Source organism: Diaphorina citri, unplaced genomic scaffold, assembly GCF_000475195.1.
Source record: "Diaphorina citri unplaced genomic scaffold, Diaci psyllid genome assembly version 1.1 scaffold1551, whole genome shotgun sequence".
Lineage (NCBI taxonomy): Eukaryota > Metazoa > Arthropoda > Insecta > Hemiptera > Psyllidae > Diaphorina > Diaphorina citri.
Window position 1 is genome coordinate 42,062 of NW_007378977.1, and position 22,309 is coordinate 64,370.

At 39.9% G+C, this 22,309-nt stretch overlaps 3 protein-coding genes and 1 long non-coding RNA gene across 7 annotated transcripts; 2 read left to right on the forward strand and 2 right to left on the reverse strand.

The window, feature by feature from the left end:
* Positions 1-1,290: 1,290 nt before the first annotated feature.
* LOC103516357 (stress-induced-phosphoprotein 1) lies at positions 1,291-9,456 on the reverse strand. Of its 3 annotated transcripts, none has more exons than XR_003393458.1 (6): positions 9,258-9,453; positions 4,429-4,638; positions 3,879-4,056; positions 2,960-3,148; positions 2,371-2,588; positions 1,291-2,313 (listed from the first exon to the last, which is right to left on the reverse strand). XR_003393458.1 is itself a non-coding variant. In XM_017447020.2 (6 exons), the coding sequence occupies exons 1-6, from the start codon at positions 9,273-9,275 to the stop codon at positions 2,467-2,469; spliced, it is 717 nt and encodes a 238-aa protein (XP_017302509.1). In that variant the 5' UTR covers positions 9,276-9,456; the 3' UTR covers positions 1,330-2,466. The 3 variants fall into 3 exon arrangements, 2 of the variants coding, with proteins under 2 accessions (XP_017302509.1, XP_017302508.1); XM_017447020.2 differs by adding an exon at positions 2,761-2,851 and having other exon boundaries at positions 1,330-2,588; positions 3,051-3,148; positions 9,258-9,456; XM_017447019.2 differs by having other exon boundaries at positions 1,330-2,588.
* LOC113470391 lies at positions 5,408-6,380 on the forward strand. The gene is made up of 2 exons (XR_003393459.1): positions 5,408-5,591; positions 6,322-6,380. It is a non-coding gene; the product is annotated as an uncharacterized LOC113470391 (long non-coding RNA).
* Positions 9,457-9,952: 496 nt separating the features above from the next.
* LOC103516351 (60S acidic ribosomal protein P1) lies at positions 9,953-12,207 on the forward strand. Of its 2 annotated transcripts, XM_008481316.3 has the most exons (3): positions 9,953-10,138; positions 10,460-10,483; positions 11,820-12,207. In XM_008481316.3, exons 1-3 carry the CDS (start codon positions 10,091-10,093, stop codon positions 12,087-12,089), a joined length of 342 nt encoding a protein of 113 aa, XP_008479538.1. In that variant the 5' UTR covers positions 9,953-10,090; the 3' UTR covers positions 12,090-12,207. The 2 variants fall into 2 exon arrangements, with proteins under 2 accessions (XP_008479538.1, XP_008479537.1); XM_008481315.3 differs by lacking the exon at positions 9,953-10,138 and having other exon boundaries at positions 10,288-10,483.
* Positions 12,208-12,555: 348 nt separating this feature from the next.
* LOC103516359 lies at positions 12,556-19,686 on the reverse strand. Its single transcript, XM_026828779.1, has 5 exons — positions 19,507-19,686; positions 14,827-14,967; positions 14,024-14,174; positions 13,900-13,985; positions 12,556-13,571 (listed from the first exon to the last, which is right to left on the reverse strand). The coding sequence occupies exons 2-5, from the start codon at positions 14,944-14,946 to the stop codon at positions 13,245-13,247; spliced, it is 684 nt and encodes a 227-aa protein (XP_026684580.1). The 5' UTR covers positions 14,947-14,967; positions 19,507-19,686; the 3' UTR covers positions 12,556-13,244.
* Positions 19,687-22,309: the final 2,623 nt, after the last annotated feature.

Consider the following 22,309-nt stretch of genomic DNA (forward strand, 5'->3'; position numbering starts at 1 on the left):
CTTGGAATTTACATTCAGTTTGTATTTTTATAACATATTTTGCGAACGGTAAATCCGATTTCGGTGGAATTAGGTAGATTTTCAAAGAACCGAGAGTAAAAACGTCTACGCTAAGTGCTACTGTGCTACCAGTAGGTATCTAAGCGCTTCCTTTGAACATTAAAATTGAGAAGGTACAAGGTAAGGTATTATGTCAGTAAAAGTGTCAATCCAGTAAAGTGCCTCAAAAGTAGGTACCTACACCTACCTACCTGACCTTCTTCATCCATAAAAAAAGCCCCATTATGTCACTGTGACCTGGTTAGATCTTTTGTGACTTAATTATTTTTAATCATTTCAATAAAAATAAATAAAAAAAACCACGCAAACGTAAAACTAAAATCACTAAAAAGAACCGAATAAAAATAAAAAAAAAAATCTCAGAGATTACTTACCTTCATGATTGCAGCGTATTGACTTGTACTGAAGAGAGTGAGTGGAGATCCTGATCAATTTGATAAATAGAATAATAGAAAGGGAAATGAGAAGATAAGATAGGTGGGGGCGAAAGAAGGACAGTAAACAGAGATCATTACAACATAGGTAGAACACCCACCTACATACATAGGTACATATTTATGTAGGTAGGTATATACATTGACGTGTCTTATGCATAATTACCCTGAATGACAAGGATAAGCTATTGATAAGAGAGCAAGTCATCCTAGATCTGAAACACTATCATCTTCCTGAAACTTACCTCTTGAGCTACACTCATTTAATCAATCAAAAGAACTTCGTAGTTAAGTTAAAGGTGTAGAGACGCTCACAGTACTTCCATTATTTTGCCTGCTAAACAGCTAAACTTAATGAGAGCCAGACTTAATTAGATTAGGATAATTAAATTGAATAAATTGAATTTAATTATTTTGAGGAGGAGGCAGGAAAATTTTAAAACCACTGCACCAGCACCGACTACAATTTTTTTGCAAAAGTGTAAACAAAAATTTTGAGCTCGCGAGTTCTACAGATTTTTGTGCTTCGCTTTTTACCCATTTTCCACGTTGTCCGCTGTTCCTAGCCTCCTTGATAAAAAGATCCGTTTACATTTTTTTACGAGTACGTGTCGAGTACTCGGTCTACCTCTTTTTTTAATCGGCGTTTATTCCGATTTATGTGTTATTTAAGGATATGGGGAGATCAGGGAGGTATATTTTAGGTAATTTCAATATCCAGACCTACCTAGGTTTAAAAACCTGGAAAAGCAAAATGGGGAGGGCGACAGATAAACACTAATAACAAAATTATTTCTAGTATACATAAAATAAAATAGGTATAGTACCTACAGGGTTTTATTTTCAAGGATATGAAGCCATGTTAAGTTGTGTCTACACATGGTCGAAAGCGATCGATCCATGTGAATTTATTGTGAATTGACGGCCGGTCGACTATATATGGACACACTTTTAGGTGTAAAGTTAATATTGCACCGCTCTGTCCTTAGGCCAATCCAAAACTTATCGCACTTGAGCGGGAAAAGAAAAATCGGAAAAAAATCTATTTTCATACTGTTACAGCCTTTTTTTCGGATAAGGCGTTTTAACACAGGAATACCCTGGTCGTTCACGCCTTTAATCGAGGTTATAAAGGAATCTAAACGTTTTCTGGTATGGAAAAATTCAATGGGTACTGAAACTCTCAAATTTTTCTCAACAATGTTTTCTTGGAAAAAAAGTCAAATCTGGTGATTTCTTTTGGCCGGAATTCAAGTGGTACGCAATTGCGGCAAATTCTTCTGGCGGCAATTGAACTGGTACGCAATTGCGGAAATTTGGCCGCAATTCAGGATCAATGGCGTTTACCTAAGTCATACACAATAGACATATAGGGAAAGGCACGAGAGTGGAGTAGAAATGTGTAAAGACTGTAAAAAGTGAGTGAGTTAGAAAAGAACTACTCTTTTAAGGAGGTATGTACCTAGTTCGTCAACGAGTCCGTCCCTAAATACCTACAGGGAGTTAAAGATTTAGCACTTTACCAATCAAATATTAAAAACCTTACTTGGACTACGGAGATAAAGGGACTTTTCAGTCTCATCCTAGCAGTATAAATGGAGTATAGTCTATTAGGTACTATATTACATGCTCTACCTATAACTCCCATAAGGCTATCAGGAGATCAAGAGTAAGTTACATGTTTAAGGATCTGACTCACTGAGTAGTTCACTGAAAAGAGTAGTTCTTTTATAAGACTCACTCACTCTACACATGTCTATTACGCGAGGTATCAGATAGGATTCCACCACCTTTCACTCATCAAGTCAGCAACCACTGCCAAGAGAGGAAAGATTTTTTTCTGCCTTGGCTGAGAATCAATCCCAAGATTTATTACCAAGAGAGGTATATTTTTCTGCCTCGGCTGAGAATCGAACCCAGGAGTTACATCCACGGAACCACAGGAGCAAAGGTGTAAGAAACAAGGGCGGTATCAGGTTTTGCCTTTCCTATAGCGTTGTCGGGCCTGGGCTTTGCTGTATTTAGCGTGTTTCCGGGGTTCATCTTCACTTGCTTCGGTACTCTCACTGTTATCGCCAAACAGAGAGGACTTGTCTGAAAGCAAAACAAAATAAATAGATTATGACTTATGAGTCTTATGACTGTCAAACTGTTTTGACTTGGCGGCTGATGATATCTCATGCTATGATACTCGGAAAAGTTGTGAAGAAGCACTCTGCTTTACCACAAATAATAATTCATGATTTGATTTTTTTTCCCCCCTTACCTCCTGACAACAGGTCTACTTTGTCCTGTTTCTGAAAATACCGAATGGACTTGGCAATGAAGTATCCGATGAATGCACAAACACACGGTACCAGAAGCAAGCTAATGATATCTAATGCTATGATACTCGGAAAAGTTGTGAAGAAACACTCTGCTTTACCACAAATAATAATTCATGATTTGATTTTTTTTTCCCTTACCTCCTGACAAAAGGTCTACTTTGTCCTGTTTCTGAAAATACCGAATGGACTTGGCAATGAAGTATCCGATGAATGCACAAACACACGGTACCAGAAGCATAGTCAATGGATTGTTCAGGGCTTTCTTTGAGGCCAGAGTGTAGTCGGCTAACACCAGACTCACTCCAAGAATAATACCAATGCCAGCACCTGGGAGGAGAATTTGAAGGAAATAATTAGAGTAGGTAATTGCGGCAATAATTTGAATATTGAAGAGGCAATAATTACAGTAATAGGGGCAATAATTTGAATATTGAAGGGGCAATCATTTGAGCATCCTATGACCTCAAATCAAGATGTACATAAATCCTACACTTCTATGATTTTCTCATCAAATGCCTTAGACAAAAAAAGTAATGATTCAGTATGACAACAAAATATCTCCCTTCTCTAAGCTGATAGAAGGGAGTATTCTCCTTTCAATGAGATGATAAAACGGAGTATAAAGGGTGATAAAATGGAGTGCCTTGGCATTCTCCCTTCGATGAGGTAATAGAATGTAGTATTCTTCCTTTTATGGGGTGATAAATTTATAGCATTATTTTGCTGTCGGGTTCCTGACAAAATTTTCTTTAGTCTATCAATTTTGTTATAGTTATTTCACTCATAATTCTTTGATGTTCGTTTTTTAATTCTTAAATTATGAGCTATTTGCTTATGGAATATTAAATCCCGCACCAACTCCCCGGTATTCTCCCTTCTATGAGGTGATAAATTTAGAGCATTATTTTGCTGTCAGGTTCCTGACTAAATTTTCTTTAGTCTATCAATTTTTCTATAGTTATTTCACTCATAATTCTTTGATGTTGGTTTCAACTCTTAAATTATGAGCTATTTGCTTATGGAATATTAAATCCCACACCAACTCCCCTGCACATACCTAGCCATGGTATTTGTTCGTCAAACTTCTTTTCCTGATTTAAGTTGAGCAAGGTTTTTTCTATGCATTTCAGTATCATTGGGTCATTGGGCTGCAATCTGAGTGCCACCCGATATGATAGAAGAGCATCGTCCCAGTATTTAGCAGCAAATTCTACTTCACCTTTGCGAAAATAACCCTGGGGAGAAGAAAATAAATATCAAATATTATTAGTAGGTAGTGGGCACCAATGGCATTCAGTTATTACTGGAATTGCTAATAACTGATTGAGAAAAAAAAAATACCTAATAATAAAAAATATAGGTATTTAGTTGATGAAAAATTGTCAGACATAATTATTTGGATGCATCAGTTCAAGCATAGATGATCAAACTGAAAGTAAATGGCCAGCCTAAGACTTTATTATAAGGCCAGCCACTCACTAAAGGTAGATCTGACAGGTACAGCTGAAAAGGTCCACCTCTCAGGTCTACCTGATACCTGATGACACACTCTCAGGTAGACCTGATCAGGTGTAAGTGTCACCTGATGGCTGACCTAAGATTTTTACCTTTGCACAGTCAGGTCTAAGTGAGATCACTTTCAGAGCATCTTCAAATGCCAATGGTATCACATCTTGTTTCAGAAATGCGTAAGAACGGTTGCTGTACAGAAGATAGTTGGTCTCATCAAGTTTGATAGCTTGTGTGTAAAATAAGACAGCTTCAGTGACTTTGTTCTCTTTCAAACATGCATTGCCTTTTTCCTTGAGTTCATTGACCTGAAAAAGAAGTAGGTAGGTAGAAGAAAATAAAATATTACAAAAAAAATCAAACAGTTTGTTAATAATAACGGTAATTATCCAGAAGTCACATCCATGGAAGAGAAAAGCTCCTTTTGTATTTAATAACACTAATCACTGCTCTAATTGTGAAAACTCCTTCTTGCGTTTAACCTAACCCTACAATAACACTGGTCACTGCCAGTTCCTTTGGCAGCAATATTCCATGGACGTGACTTCTGACCAAGTACCATAATAACTATGGAGCTGGCCATTGGATTGGGAAGAAGCAACGGTAGTTGTGCATAAGGCGCGTCAATGGGACATTACAAAAATCCTTTTATAAGAGGGAAGATACTTGCTTAAGGAGTGTTCCTAGTGAAGTTTTAAAAGGCGCGAAGTAAAAAAAGTCACATATTTTAATTGATTAGCACTTAAGAAACGAACTTTGAAATCTTAGGCGCGTCCGTGAGACATTACAAAAATCTGTCTATAAGAGGGAAGATACTTGCTTTAGGAGTGTTCCTTGACAAGTTTTTAAAATAGCAAAGTTAAAAAAGTCACATATTTTATTGATTAACACTTAAAAAACGAACTTTGAAATCTTATTTCCACGATCAACGATACTTCGAACAACGAACAACTCTGACGAACACAGCGGCCATCTTTTCAGTGTTTACAGGTGTATTACCGTACATTACCGTACGAGGGAACAAAATCCGTACAGAAATCTTACCTTATTGCCATGTTGACCAACACAAAGATGAAATCATCGCATCGCAGTTTTACTCCAGTGCTAGTCCTCGTAAGAGCTAAGGCCATTTCGGCAACTTGCACTATTTTTATCCGAATTTATCTCCAACTTCCTCAACTCATCCACCATGACTTCCACAGCCGAATTAGCCTGCGTCTACTCCGCTCTCATCTTGGTCGATGATGATATCACCGTTACTGTAAGTACTTTGAAAAATTGACCATTCCCAAAACCCCCTTGTAGCACTATAGTAGGTCTGTCCCTCTCAAATGGGCATCCTTGGAAATTGGGGCCCTAGTCGCTCCTTTCCTTAAAAATGATTAAATTGACCTATCTATCAGCAGCAGTACTTTTTAATTTGATTCTCTGAAATATGCTTGAGAAATATTGATATGAGAAATGAGAAAAACGAGTCCATACCTACATTCCATTTGAACGTATTCATGAGGTACACTCCAACTCCAGGCATTGGCATGACTAGCTCATTATGATTGGATCATGTTCTAGTCTTTGTTTTGGCTACGGGCTACTTGCATCAAAGATCTAAACTTGAAAGTAAATCAACAGCTACTGCTCCGTTCTATGTGACCTGTGGAAACTGTTCCATGAATGACTTCACTCCCCACTTGTCCCTCCTACAAGTACCCACCTATGCCATGGGACCAAAATGTGCTTTGTTTTTTTTTGCACATGTCCTACATTGTGGGGAGTGCAGATGTGCATGAGAAATAAGGCTCTTGTCCATGGAGCAGTTTCACTATATTATTAATGATCCTTTTGCGTGTGACAATATTGAAGAGACCAAGTGAGAGGAAAAAGTTAAATTTCTAACCTCTAACCCATTTCATTTGTTTCCAAAGCCACCAATTTAAAACTTCCTTGTGTCTAACTGTCTTAACATTAATTACTGAATTTTTTCTGATTCCCAGGGTGAGAAAATCCAGACTGTGTTGAAAGCCGCAGGAGTAGAAGTCGAGCCATACTGGCCCTTATGGGTTATCCGGCCCTGGGTAACAATATTTGACCTACTGGCAAAAAAAAATATGAACTACCTATGTATTTGACATTGACTTACTGAGTGGGAAGTTGGCTGTCATCTTGGCAGGTACTGACGGGTAGGGGACGGTCAGCTGTCCGGTGTAGTGGTAGGGTTTGCCCACCCCGGGGATGGGGTTGGTCTGCTCGATGCGATACACGGACGGTTCGTCGGGGACTTTGAACTATTTGACATTGACTTACTGAGTGGGAAGTTGGCTGTCATCTTGGCAGGTACTGACGGGTAGGGGACGGTGAGCTGTCCGGTGTAGTGGTAGGGTTTGCCCACCCCGGGGATGGGGTTGGTCTGCTCAATGCGATACACGGACGGTTCGTCGGGGACTTGGGTGATGTTGTAGATGAGACACTTACTAGACGTCGACGTCTTCTGGATGACATACCAGAGACCGAGGAACTGTGGAACAAGAACGGACAGTGACAACACAACGAAAAAGAAAATACGAGTTCGATTCCACACTAAAAAGTAGGGAAAAAACGGTAGAATACAGAAGGAAAATGCATGGTTTTGTTTCAAAGACGACGATTCTGAAGATTAAAAGAGAACAGAGGGTATCACCGTATCACGTCTGCCTTGTAAGCGTTAGGTCGCGTGTTCGATTTCCGCCCGGGGCGAACTTTATTCGAAGACAGTGACAACACAATGAAAAAGAAAATACGAGTTCGATTCCCGATTCCACACTAAAAAGTAGGGAAAAACGGTAGAATACAGGAGGAAAATGCATGGTTTTGTTTCAAAGACGACGATTCTAAAGATTACAAGAGAACAGAGGGTATCACCGTATCACGTCTGCCTTGTAAGCGTTAGGTCGCGTGTTCGATTTCCGCCCGGGGCGAACTTTATTCGAAACAGATATGAGAGGTTCATTCTCGGAACAGCTGGCTTTCTCCTATCCTGTCTTCCTTCTCTCTTCGCCCGAACGACTATCGTAGATTCACCTCGTCGAACGACGGTGTCGATTACCTATGTGTGGACACAGCTTGACCCAATAAAGAGAAAACAGGGTGCGGGTTCGATTCCCACTCGGAGAGAAATTTATCCTGACCTTCCTAGCTTCCACACGGAAAGAAGAAGAAAATCTGGTGTGAACATCACACGACTTTCCTTATCGTTCTCGGAACAGCTGGCTTTCTCTTATCCTGTCTTCCTTCTCTCTTCGCCCGAACGACTATCGTAGATTCACCTCGTCGATCGACGGTGTCGATTATGTGTGGACACAGCTTAACCCAATGAAGAGAAAATAGGGTGCGGGTTCGATTCCCACTCGGAGAGAAATTTATCCTGACCTTCCTATCTTCCACACGGAAAGAAGAAGAAAAATCTGGTGTGAACATCACATGACTTTCCTCATCCTATTGAATGATGCTTATTTTGGGTGTTCTTGTTCTTATAGCCAAACTTTTACAATATCTCTAACCGTTTAGTCGACAAAAAAAATCAAACAGTTTGTTAATAATAACGGTAATTATCCAGAAGTCACATCCATGGAAGAGAAAAGCTCCTTTTGTATTTAATAACACTAATCACTGCTCTAATTGTGAAAACTCCTTCTTGCGTTTAACCTAACCCTACAATAACACTGGTCACTGCCAGTTCCTTTGGCAGCAATATTCCATGGACGTGACTTCTGACCAAGTACCATAATAACTATGGAGCTGGCCATTGGATTGGGAAGAAGCAACGGTAGTTGTGCATAAGGCGCGTCAATGGGACATTACAAAAATCCTTTTATAAGAGGGAAGATACTTGCTTAAGGAGTGTTCCTAGTGAAGTTTTAAAAGGCGCGAAGTAAAAACAAGTCACATATTTTAATTGATTAGCACTTAAGAAACGAACTTTGAAATCTTAGGCGCGTCCGTGAGACATTACAAAAATCTGTCTATAAGAGGGAAGATACTTGCTTTAGGAGTGTTCCTTGACAAGTTTTTAAAATAGCAAAGTTAAAAAAGTCACATATTTTATTGATTAACACTTAAAAAACGAACTTTGAAATCTTATTTCCACGATCAACGATACTTCGAACAACGAACAACTCTGACGAACACAGCGGCCATCTTTTCAGTGTTTACAGGTGTATTACCGTACATTACCGTACGAGGGAACAAAATCCGTACAGAAATCTTACCTTATTGCCATGTTGACCAACACAAAGATGAAAAGTTCAAGCATAGATGATCAAACTGAAAGTAAATGGCCAGCCTAAGACTTTATTATAAGGCCAGCCACTCACTAAAGGTAGATCTGACAGGTACCTACAGATGAAAAGGTCCACCTCTCAGGTCTACCTGATACCTGATGACACACTCTCAGGTAGACCTGATCAGGTGTAAGTGTCACCTGATGGCTGACCTAAGATTTTTACCTTTGCACAGTCAGGTCTAAGTGAGATCACTTTCAGAGCATCTTCAAATGCCAATGGTATCACATCTTGTTTCAGAAATGCGTAAGAACGGTTGCTGTACAGAAGATAGTTGGTCTCATCAAGTTTGATAGCTTGTGTGTAAAATAAGACGGCTTCAGTGACTTTGTTCTCTTTCAAACATGCATTGCCTTTTTCCTTGAGTTCATTGACCTGAAAAAGAAGTAGGTAGGTAGAAGAAAATAAAATATTGTAAAAAATCAAACAGTTTGATAATAATAACTATGGGGCTGGCCATTGGATTGGGAAGAAGCAACAAAAGGTGAGTTTGATCCCAAAACGTCTGATTGATGAAAATTGTGGGTAACAAAGCCAGAATCAGCACTGAATGACGAGGATCAGCTATTGATAAGAGAGCAACTCATCCTAGATCTGAATCACTATCATCTTACCTCTTGAGCTACACTCATTTAAACTCAATCAAAAGAACTTCGTAGTTAAGTTAAAGGTGTAGAGACGCTCACAGTACTTCCATTATTTTGCCTGCTAAACTTAATGAGAGTCAGATTTAATTAGATTAGGATAATTAAATTGAACTTAATTATTTTGAGGAGGAGGCAGGAAAATGTTAAAACCACTGCACCGACTACAATTTTTTTGCAAAAGTGTAAACAAAAATTTTGAGCTCGCGAGTTCTACAGATTTTTGTGCTTCGCTTTTTACCCATTTTCCACGTTGTCCGCTGTTCCTAGCCTCCTTGATAAAAAGATCCGTTTACATTTTTACGAGTACGTGTCGATTACCCGGTCTACCTCTTTTTTTAATCGGCGTTTATTCCGATTTATGTGTTATTTAAGGATATGGGGAGATTAGGGAGGTATATTTTAGGTAATTACGAGTACGTGTCGAGTACTCGGTCTACCTCTTTTTTTAATCGGCGTTTATTCCGATTTATGTGTTATTTAAGGATATGGGGAGATCAGGGAGGTATATTTTAGGTAATTTCAATATCCAGAGAATGTCCTCCGTTCTAGCAAAATTTAAAAAAAAAAACAGCAATATCTATAGTTTTTTCGCTCTAATAAAATTTCTCTTTGGAACATAACCTCAAATTTAATGTAAACAAAAACATTTTCATCTTGCGATTTTTTCGTGTTTTCATCTTTCATCGATTCATCGCATCGCAGTTTTACTCCAGTGCTAGTCCTCGTAAGAGCTAAGGCCATTTCGGCAACTTGCACTATTTCTATCCGAATTTATCTCCAACTTCCTCAACTCATCCACCATGACTTCCACAGCCGAATTAGCCTGCGTCTACTCCGCTCTCATCTTGGTTTTTAGGTAATTTTAATATCCAGAGAACGTCCTCCGTTCTAGCAAAATTAAAAAAAAAACAGCAATATCTATAGTTTTTTCGCTCTAATAAAAAATCTCTTTGGAACATAACCTCAAATTTAATGTAAACAAAAACATTTTCATCTTGCGTTTTTTTCGTGTTTTCATCGCAGTTTTACTCCAGTGCTAGTCCTCGTAAGAGCTAAGGCCATTTCGGCAACTTGCACTATTTTTATCCGAATTTATCTCCAACTTCCTCAACTCATCCACCATGACTTCCACAGCCGAATTAGCCTGCGTCTACTCCGCTCTCATCTTGGTCGATGATGATATCACCGTTACTGTAAGTACTTTGAAAAATTGACCATTCCCAAAACCCCCTTGTAGCACTGTAGGTCTGTCCCTCTCAAATGGGCATCCTTGGAATTGGGGCCCTAGTCGCTCCTTTCCTTAAAAATGATTAAACTTGTACCTATCTATCAGCAGCAGTACTTTTTCATTTGATTCTCTGAAATATGCTTGAGAAATTGATATGAGAAATGAGAAAAACGAGTCCATACCTACATTCCATTTGAACGTATTCATGAGGTACACTCCAACTCCAGGCATTGGCAGAAATTGATATGAGAAAAACGAGTCCATACCTACCTTCCATTTGAACGTATTCATGAGGTACAGGTACACTCCAACTCCAGGCATTGGCATGACTAGCTCATTATGATTGGATCATGTTCTAATCTTTGTTTTGGCTATGGGCTACTTGTATCAAAGATCTAAACTTGAAAGTAAATCAACAGCTACTGCTCCGTTCTATGTAGGGTCTCCAGATCAAATTTTTAAAAAGTAGGACATTTGGTTCCAAAAACCCGGACATTCCATCGAAAACCCGGACATTTCCAGATTTCAAAATGTATAGTGCCCAGGGTGCAGAGAATACTGCATTTGCCTTACTTAAGTTACACACGACCGTTCTTCTTCACATTCCGATGAAAGCAAACATTTTTACTGGTTTTGTTGATGTTTCATGAATACGAATTAATTCCATAATGTAAAGACAATCATTAGTCATGTAAAATACACATGAACTAAAAAGGTTTTTTTTTGTTCTCTCTAAACCTAAAGAGATTTTTGTTGTCCCGTTCGTTTTGTAGGTACCTACCTATCGATCTTTTTTTTCCAAATCTTTTCTCAAAAGAATGAAAAACGCTTTTTAATATTATTGGAGTCTTATCATCAAAAACCCGGACATTTCCCAACGTTCTAGTCTTTTTGGCTACGGGCTACGTGTATCAAAGATCTAAACTTGAAAGTAAATCAACAGCTACTGCTCCGTTCTATGTGACCTGTGGAAACTGTTCCATGAATGACTTCACTCCCCACTTGTCCCTCCTATAAGTACCCACCTATGCCATGGGACCGAAATGTGCTTTATTTTTGCACATGTCCTACATTGTGGGGAGTGAAGATGTGCATGAGGAATAAGGCTCTCGTCCATGGAGCAATTTCACCATATTATTAATGATCCTTTTGAGTGTGACAATATTGAAGAGACCAAGTGAGGGGATAAAGTTAAATTTCTAACCTCTAACCCATTTTATTTGTTTCCAAAGCCACCAATTTAAAACTTCCTTGTGTCTAACTGTCTTAACGTTAATTACTGAATTTTTTCTGATTCCCAGGGTGAGAAAATCCAGACCGTGTTGAAAGCTGCAGGAGTAGAAGTCGAGCCATACTGGCCCGGCCTCTTTGCCAAGGCTCTGGAAGGTGTCAATGTCAAGGAATTGATCAGCAACGTAGGCTCCGGAGCTGGAGCTGGTCCTGCTGCTGCCGCACCAGCTGCTGCTCAAGCCGCTGCCCCTGCTGCAGCTGAGGCCAAGGAAGACAAGAAGAAGAAAGAAGAGTCTGACGAAGGATCAGATGATGACATGGGCTTTGGTCTTTTCGACTAGATTGATGCCATCGGGAAAGTGGTGTGCTGTTATATCTCTTGTAAATTGCATAATTCCTTGTTGACATTTTTTGTGTGACCAAATACATGCAAGATGTTTGTTTTTGTATGAAAGAAAATCCCATTTATTTATTTTCATCCTCTTGACATTATCATATATTTTGAGCAGATTTTAATTTGGAAATTACCAGTAAACCTTTCTCTCTCTCTCTCTCTCTCTCTCTCTCCCTCTCTCTCTCTTCCTCTCTCTCTTTTTCTTCTCCTCTCCCCTAGAAATACACAGAGTGCAGAGACTCCGGGAGAGAAAACTTTTCCTCGCTCGCCTAATATTTGAGTTTCGTTTATGTTTTTAGTTTGATAACTACAAGTTTGGCCATGCCTTTTCCACAAGTTTGGCCATGCCTCGGGATGAACTAGCGGGATTCCGGAGCGAAGCGACGGAATTCAGCTAGTAAATAGACATAAAATTGGTTTAGAAGATTGACAGATATATTTCGGAAAACAGTTTATCCACAGGAAGAGGTACATATAATTTACAAGATATGAACAGAAAAGAATGATTAAAAAAAAAACAACTTGAAAAAAAAAATCTAGCACCATTTTGTCAGCCAAAGAAATAAATTAACAAGTGGAGAAAGCATATTTATAAGAAAATAGGGTATTAAATTATAAATAAATAAAATTTGATCAAATTGAGGCTTTGAAACCCCTTGCCTCCATAACAGAGAACAGACAGTCACCCATGTACGAGTTGAAACCATGTAAAAGGTTGTGTTAATTCACGTTGGTAATATTATGTAGGTAGGTATTACTCGCATTTCAAACTTTTGTTCAATTGGCTCATTTTATAAACTTCGATTCTGGCATTTTCATTGGAGCCTAGTTTGTAGTTATCACAAACGTTGGTTTTTTGATCATGTTGCTCATAAAATCGAGTATATTCCACGAAGTTGGGATAATGACGTGACGTTCAGAATAGAACCCCTTAAATTACGTTGGCCTCCTCGAAAATGGGTACGGGGGTACCTAACTACCTATTCGGTTCAATCCGAGGGATAAAATTGGTTTTGAAAGTTGGGAGTGGGAAGTATTGCATTTTACTATACAAAGGTACATCAGATCTTTCATCGCTCCTCCATTCGCGTTAGGTCACCATTCAAGGCAGCCACTCCGCATACTGCTCGGTGGTTACCTGGCGATTCCCTCCCAGCACCCTCACATCCACCTCCTCCCTATCTTTACCTTCGCCATCTCCCTTGATCTTATGGAACAGCTTCTTCGCGCCGTCACTCAGAGATTCCACGCCGTCTCCAATGGATTCGCCGACCTTTTTGACGGCCTGCCCGATGTTGTGCGAGGAAAAGGTCTCCGGATTGATGTGGATGCCGGCTTCAGGGGCGGTGGCTTCGGGGCCGCATTCGGTGTGGCTCACAAGGGAAAGGTCGTAGGGGTTGACGCCGGCGTTGGACAGACGAGACCGGAGCTGCGGAAAAGAGGGATGTTTTTTATTATCTTTAAGCCCACAGGCCGAGGATGTTTTATTACACTGGTTTACAGAAACTTCGACCCCGCCGGAAACCCGGGACCTTTGTTGTGTAAGCCCGAGTAGGCTTGCACCCCCGTCCCGGGTTTGATTTCCGGCGGAGTCGAAGTTTTTTCGGGTCTGTTCTTGGAGAACACTCAGCCTCGTGAGTATAGCCAATAGCTTTTTCTAATCAATTAGCGACCAGTGCCGGCATTACCAGTGTCAAAAGATCCTTAATAAACGGTGGTTCCCTAGCTTCCATGGAGGTTACGCTGCCGTTACTAACCCATTGAGGTGCTCCCGGGTCTAGAAAAACCAGTCGTACAGTTTTCCGCCAAAGTTCCACCCCGTGCGGCCCACGCTGCCGGCCTTATCGAGCGCCGTTTCCACGCCGTTCCCCACGGACTCACTGCCGTTTCGAATGGCCCCCGCTATGTTATGCGCTGTGAACGTGTCTTTGTGAATGTAAATCCCCGAATCGTAGTCTTTGGGACACCCGGACTGGTCGATTATACTGAGGTCGAACGGGTTAACGTTGGCCGTCGACAGGATGGACTTTAACTGGAAGACAGAACGGAAGGCCCCCGGGGGACGTTTTGGGAATGGTCGAATAATCTGTTTTTGGGCAGCTAAATTCCGTTTAGGGACGAGCTATTCAAGTATTCACTTTGGGGCAAAGCCTCGACTACCTCTGGGTCTTTTTATTTCTATTTTTTCCATAGGTACTAGTACCTGCCTAATATCCTCCTGTTCTTATTTTTCTAGTATCTATGTAGGTAGAATCAGTTCAAAATTTCTTCATACGAAAAAGTCAGATATATATATGTACCTAGGGTAATGTAAATATCGAAGCCATAAAAGAGACTATAGATGCGAAATTTAGACATCGAAATTTTGACCCGATTACATTACTTTCCTTCCTATAGGATAAGGAAAGTAAAAAAACATGTTAATCTGTGTCCTTGTTCACACATAATCAACGGCCGTCGATCAATCGATGTGAATCGATATCGATCGATTTGCAGTCGACTACGTGTGCACGCAGATTTAAAAGGTGTGTCCAGACTCCAGACATAGGTCAACGGGCTGAATCTATGTTGTGGACAGTTCAGTAGACTTCAATCGGTGTCGGATTTTTTTTTTTTTTTTTTGCTACATGGATTGATTACATGCCACTGGTGAAAAACAATGTAATAAATTATTAGGTACCTACCTGTTTCATGTTGAAATCAGCCTGTGGCTCCACAGTAGGGCATTCACCCAGATGGTACGTATGCGCATGAGCCAGGCCTAGGATTATGCCTAGAACCACCACAATGGTAAGGGACTTCATGTTGAGATCTGGCTGGTACACCTGGGGACAAAAGTTCGAGAATAATTTATTAGAATATCACTGGTTGGATGGCAGAGAATGCCTTAGACATTAATCCCAAGGACACCTAGGGATAAATGTTTGGGAATAATTAAATGGAGGCTTCGTGGTAAAGACGCTTGTCTGGACGACAGAAGGCCGTGGGTTTAATCCCAGCCGAGGCATGGAATTTTATCCATTTACCTATTTGAGAATGGAGCTCTAAAGGGTTAGGTGGTAGAGAACGTCTCCGGCGTTAACCTCACCTAATAGTGGTTACCTTCCAATCAAGGATCTATTATTATAATAACAGAAGCTTTTCTTATCGGTAAAAAAGAGGTTAATTGAAGTGGTCAATAGGGCCCAAGTCCGGAAATACTTGAAAAGAAGGGTCAAGGGTTGGGGTTATTTCCGGAGACAGACTGTACCACATATATACTCACCCAACCTTGTGTATTAGTCTGTAGCAAATATTGTATTTTTTTAGTTTTATTTATTATTGATATTTTTTTGTAATTTATATTTCCTGAAATGCTTAAGTTAGATATGTAGGTCATCAGACAAAAATCAGCGTATTTTTGGCTACGGCACCTATTAAGTTGGTTGATCAACGTATATTGAGACTATGGAAACAGGCAATTCCCTAAAAAAAGCGTAAAAATAGTGGTAAACTTCAAATATACCTACTCGCATACAGGAAAATTAAAAAAAAAAACTAGCTAGGTACCTCCTTACGTCCTTACCTAACTTAGGTACCTACCTAATAAAACATGACTCATCAATTTTTTACTTTCTATTATTTCCTAATGGCGGATATAACTCGTTAATTTGCTCGGTCTAGGTAGGTACTACCTAGACCTAATGGAGCAGTTGCAAATGGGTAAAAATTAAAAATAAATTGTCGATTCCTATGTAAAAAGTTGGGAAGAATCCAAATCTGAGGTCAAAACTCCGAAAAAATAACTGTAAAAGGTCGAAAATTCAATTTTTATTTTCCGTTCTAATGAGTGAAAAATCCAAATCTGAGGTCAAAACTCCGAAAAAATAACTGTAAAAGGTCGAAAATTCAATTTTCATTTTCCGTTCTAATGAAAGAGTTCAAAGATGTGAAAAAATAACTGTAAAAGGTCGAAAATTCAATTTTTATTTTCCGTTCTAATGAAAGAGTTCAAATATGTGTGACGTCAGTTTACGCAGTTGTTTTTTTCGCCCGTTAGGTAGCGCCACTATACAAGCGCGCTGGCGGAGGAGCAGAAAGAACTGCGCAGAACCGTATGCGCACAAACACATTAATGCGTTGCCTGCGAGGGAGCTTTGCTCGGGACATTTGATGTGACGTCATTGCCTACGGGATCGTATGCCGTGACGTCAAAGTTCACGATTTACCGGCATTTTTTTAATCGATTCATCTCGGGATCTAGAAGTCGTAGAAGAAAAAGAAAAATTCCGTTGGTCCTCATTTTTCCTGCTCTATGACTTTGAAACATCACCCAAGCGCGACTTCTATTGTGTTATCACAACACAGGAAATAGGACGCGGTAGGCACCTATACCTACATGTAGGTACCTACAATATTCTGATTTCTTGTGATGTATGCCTAGAGTAAGGAGGCGTAGGCACCTACAGAGTTAACGCATTAGGTTTAATCAATTTATTAGGTTTCGGGATAATACGTGTGTTCAGACAAAACTACAAAGTTATCACAGCACAGGAAATAGGACGCGGTAGACACCTATACCCTATACCTACATGTAGGTACCTACAATATTCTGATTTCTTGTGATGTATGCCTAGAGTAAGTAGGCGTAGGCACCTACAGAGTTAACGCATTAGGTTTAATCAATTTATTAGGTTTCGGGATAATACGTGTGTTCAGACAAAACTACAAAACAGCATTTCTGATTCAGTTACAAGGATGTAGGTAAGCCATCAGCGCGACGGTGATAGCACGTTGAATTCAAGTTTCTCAATGGATCATCACTGAAGTTAAGCAAAGTTGCATGTGATATGCGTATTATCAGGATGGATGTTTATGATGAAAAGTACGAAAAAAAGTGTCCACAATCAGGTGGTCAAAGGGTCAGATAATATTTGCAACTGGGGCAGCCCAAGGGTAAAGGAAAAGAGGATCAGTTCGCAATTAGGTATCAGCCGGATGGCCAACCATCCTGGCAGTCGGGTGATGCTGGCTTTTCCCGGGCCCACTCAGACTGGCTATAGAGCCACTAAGGTACAGGATGGATGTTTATGATGAAAAGTACGAAAAAAAGTGTCCACAATCAGGTGGTCAAAGGGTCAAATAATATTTGCAACTGGGCAGCGCAAGGGTAAAGGAAAAGAGGATCAGTTCGCAATTAGGTATCAGCCGGATGGCCAACCATCTGGGCAGTCGGGTGATGCTGGCTTTTCCCGGGCCCACTCAGACTGGCTACTGGCTATAGTGATGCGAGGAGGCGACTCATGTCAAAATGTCAGTGGCTGTCATTAGTCATACTCATACCTATGTCAATGTCGAGATTAAGGGCTTAAAAAAAAGAAACTATAGAATAGGTACGAATACCTACCTACTGAGAGTCTGAGGTAAAGACCTCTGAATGCCTCTTATACAAATTGTTAAAAACTGTCAGCATAATGGGATTAATGGGACACCTTGTTTTAAGTTGACAGTCTAAAACTCTAAAATATCTAATTGGAGATGGAGCACTATATACTTACCTATTCTTAGGTACATAGACAGCTCATTGATAAATAGGTAGGTAAATAGGTAATGGGTACATTAGACTACATACTGTACCTAATACATAGGTAGGAACCACTTTCCTGACTAGGTCCCAAATTCTTTGTTACTTGTTTGTCTAATATCTACTTGTCTAGAGCAGTGGTTCTTATAGGTCTTCACCTATAGCGGTTCATGGACAAGTGTTCCGGAGAAGACAATTAAAAATGGTCCACAATATGGTCTTAAAATGAAATATAATTCCGGGACGAACTTTATCTTAAGCAGACGATGTTCTCAGAACAGCAAGATACCTGGTCTTTCTCTCTTTTATTTCGGAACGATAAGACCTCCACTGTTAAAGTTGCCTCTCAAATCTCTTGGAAAAGAGTTATAGTCTCATTATACCAAAACGTAAATATACATATCCGGATGTAGGTACATATCTAGGTAGTTATGTATATCAATGAGTTGGTAGGTACTTGTACTTAATGGGTAAATAGGTACATGAGTTTTAAGTTTCAAGGCTTATCTTTTAGTAGAGGTCAAGTTCGTCAGGTATTATGATCTAGGAACAAGAAATCTGATAAAATGAGAGAAATAGAGTGCGAACATTATGGTCAGACGATGTCCATTGACCGCGGATTCGATTCCCGCCAGGGCGAACTTTATCCTACATGTTCTCGGAACGGGATAGGAGAAGGACTCCTGTTCTCCTTCTCTCTTTATTTGCGGGATGATGTGGGACCTTTCTTGATAAAAGTTCCCTCTATCCCTCTTAAATGTAAAATGTAAATGCAGTTTCTTATCACAACTTTGGTGCTCACTGCAGCATTGTAGGATTTTCCCAATATCTCAATAATCCTAAAATCCAATGTTTACCTACCATTCTGACACCGGTCGCTATGCGCATTTATACCTATGTCATAGGTACTCATTTTCCTCACGAGGCTGAGTGGGCGGAGTGGGCCCCGCAACAGCCAGTCAAGGAATCAATCATTTGCATGATACAAATTTCTTGACTCCGCCGGGAATCGAACCCGGGCCTCCCGCGTGCAAGGCGAGCGCAGTGACCACTACGCCATGGGAGCTGACTATCCCTTTTAGAAAATAGTGATGATAATAAAAATAAAATTAAATCCTATTATGATCCAAGAGACAGGAGAAGAGAAAGAGTTTCAAGTCTTTCGCCAAAAGGCACAGTAAAAGTGGCTCAAAAATTAGATAGGTACCTACATGATTTGACCCATGCAAATTGACTATCCCTCTTAGAAAATAGTGATGATAATAAACATAAAATTAAATCCTATTATCACCCAAGAGACAGGAGATGAGAAAGAGTTTCAAGTCTTTCGCCAAAAGGCACAGTAAAAGTGGCTCAAAAATTAGATAGGTACCTACATGATTTGACCCATGCAAACAAGACAAGTTATAGATAGGTATGTATTTACAAAAAGAGGTTCTCCATTAAAAAAAAAAAGTAGGTAATGGATTGGAATGGCCAGATTGAGCAGATTCATAAAACATAGGCAAAGTGTTGCCTATACTATTAATACTTATACTTATACCTAATAACTTTACATAATTACGTAGGTATAAGAAAAGCGGATGAAAAAGAAGAAAAAAAAACTGAAAAGTTTAACTAAAAACTTACCTTAAAATAGGTAATGGATTGGAATGGCCAGATTGAGCAGATTCACAAAACATAGGCAAAGTGTTGCCTATATACTATTAATATACGTAATAACTTTACATAATTACGTAGGTATAAGAAAAGCGGATGAAAAAGAAGAAAAAAAAACTGAAAAGTTTAACTAAAAACTTACCTTATTTCAATCCTCCTTTGTTATCGTTGAGAAATCCGTAGCAGAGCGATCTTCTCTCGACGATTCTTAACACGAGACTGAATCACTGATCAACTTGACCTCAAGATGATTCCAAACAGATCGCCTCAAGTTATCTCTAGAACGCGTTGAATAAACACAAACTAAGCACTGAGTAACACTGAGCAAGTGAGTAAGCTGTAACTGCATAATAGAGCAGTAGAAGTAGGAATCCCTACCTATAGACAGGGCCGGAGAAATTTCTGATCTGGGGAAATCCAGGTGGCAGAGCCCGTTGAGAACTGGTGCATAAGACGTGCTATCGCTAGGGTCTGGCCAGGGGACGTTAAACAGAGAGAAGACTAGCGTCTGGCTGTGGGACTATAAACAGGGAGGAGAACAGCTAACATGCACCAGCTAGACGTGCTATCGCTAGAGTCTGGCTAGGGGACGTTAAACAGAGAGAAGACTAGCGTTTGGCTGTGGGACTATAATCAGGGAGGAGAACAGCTAACCCTAACCAGCCTAGCAAGCTGGCAGTTTCTCAAAGGGTTCTCTCTGCTTTTAAAGACCAAGTACAAGTTAAATCGAGAGACATAACACTGAAAACCGTTGACGTCAATGAACCCAAATTGAAGTGTCTTGTGGACCACTTGTGGCCAGCGGACATAGGTTAGGAATCACTGGCTTAGGTGGACTCATGGAAAGCCCAAGCCTTCGGCCAGACACTCATGCTCCGACTGACTGACTGACTGACTTAGGCCCAACAGCCAGTCACTCATTATCATGTAGACTTGACAGGTACACCTGATCAGGTCTACCTGGTACCTACCTGACAAGCACAAAATCAGATAGACCTGATCAGGTCCGCCTGTCTGGTCTACCTAATACCTGAGGAGCACATGACAGATTGTGTAGTGTAAGGCCATAATCCAGAATCAGAACCAAGTTTGGAATCTGTGCGGACATGTTATTCAAATGGGGAAAGATTGATTCACCAGAATGTGATTGTGGAGCTGAAAGACAAACTATCCGTCACATAGTTGAACACTGTCCCCTGAGATCATACACTGGCAATATGCAAGACTTCTTGACTGCAGACGACTGTGCAATTAGCTATGTAAATAATCTCAATTTGAAGGTATAAAAATACAATATTGTTCCCTATTTTGTTTTTTGATCAGAGGTTCCTATTTTATTTGTTTATTTTATTTCGTTTTGCAAGTGTACTATTTTGTTTGTTATTGTTACTGACTATTTTAGATGTACAATTAGTCATACGATAAATAAATAAATAAATCGTCCTCGTTGCTTTTCCCCTCTCAAAGGGGGCCAAATTAGTGAGAAAATAAAGTTGGTACTAAAAATAGTAAAACATTGAACAAGGGTGAGAAAAGTCAGCTCCCATGGCATAGTGGTCACTGCGCTCGCCTTGCGCACGGGAGGCCCGGGTTCGATTCCCGGCGGGGGGGGTCAAGAAATTTGTATCATGCAAATGATTGATTCCGTGACTGGCTGTTGCGGGGCCCACTCAGCCTCGTGAGGAAAATGAGTAGCTATGACATATAAATGCGCATAGCGACCGGTGCCAGCATGGTAGGTAAACATTGGATTTTAGGATTATTGAGATATTGGAAAAATCCTACAATGCTGCAGTGAGCACCAAAGTTGTGACATAATAACACAAAAAAACTGCATTTACGGGACTTTAAACATGGAGGATAACAGGCTGAAATTCCCCTTGCTAAAGAAATCGTACAGGTTCAGCGCGAAGGGCATCCACTCGTAAAATTTGTAGCTAAAACCAAATGTCAGCCCAAAAGCAATCACCGTTGGGCTGATTGGAAGGCACTCTTGACGCTCGCACGTGGGACGCTTCATAAATAAATAAATAAGCCTTTGTTTTTTTCTTTTGCAAATTTCATGTCAATATTTTGATTGTTTTGTTATCAATGGCGGTAGCGTTGTGTGTTTGATGTTGAGACAATTAGCGATAGAGACGGATAGAATCAAACATGGAGAGTACGGGGTGAGATAATTATGTGCGTGAGTCGCGTACCGTATAATTATCACGAGGGCGAAGAAACAAACGTTAATAAAGCAGAAGAAAAAGCAAGGAAAGAAGAAGAAAACGTAAAGAAAACACGGAATTACGGTGAACAGAAAACCCCCGAGAAACATTTTGGTCAGTAACACTATTAACGTTTGACGAACCCTCAACCCATAATTACCAACAAGAAAATAATAATACCTAAGAAGGTTAGTTACTAATGGCTTTATGGGCAAGTGCTGGCAAACTCCTCAATAATTAACATATTAATGTAAGGAAATACAAAAAAATGTTTTTCTAGTTTTTATTTCGTGCTTGTCAAATTGAACATTTACCTCCAAATTGCTCCAATATTAACACACTTGTTCATAAGCGTGAGTTCACAGTTTTTACCGAGTTAGTGTTAGTTGAGGGATGTTCTCGAAAGCAAACTTTTCATGGTTAATTCCTTAATTTCCGCCTTTATCAAAGGTTTTCGTTGAGGGCGATTTTCAAAACGAACTCATTTATGTGCATATAGGTGCGAACATTGAAAAAAATTCCAACCATCAATCTAAATAGTGGTTCAAATAAAGATAAGAAAAGGTGATGGAAACGATGGTCTATCCTCATTCAGTCGGAACCATCCTGAAACTTCTCGAATGGATCGGATGGACCAACCACTCCCGATTTAACATCAAATGGAAGAACATCCTCAAGACTGTTTACTTCTTCTGTTTCCACTTTCTCGTTATCATTTGCCTCATATCTCATCTC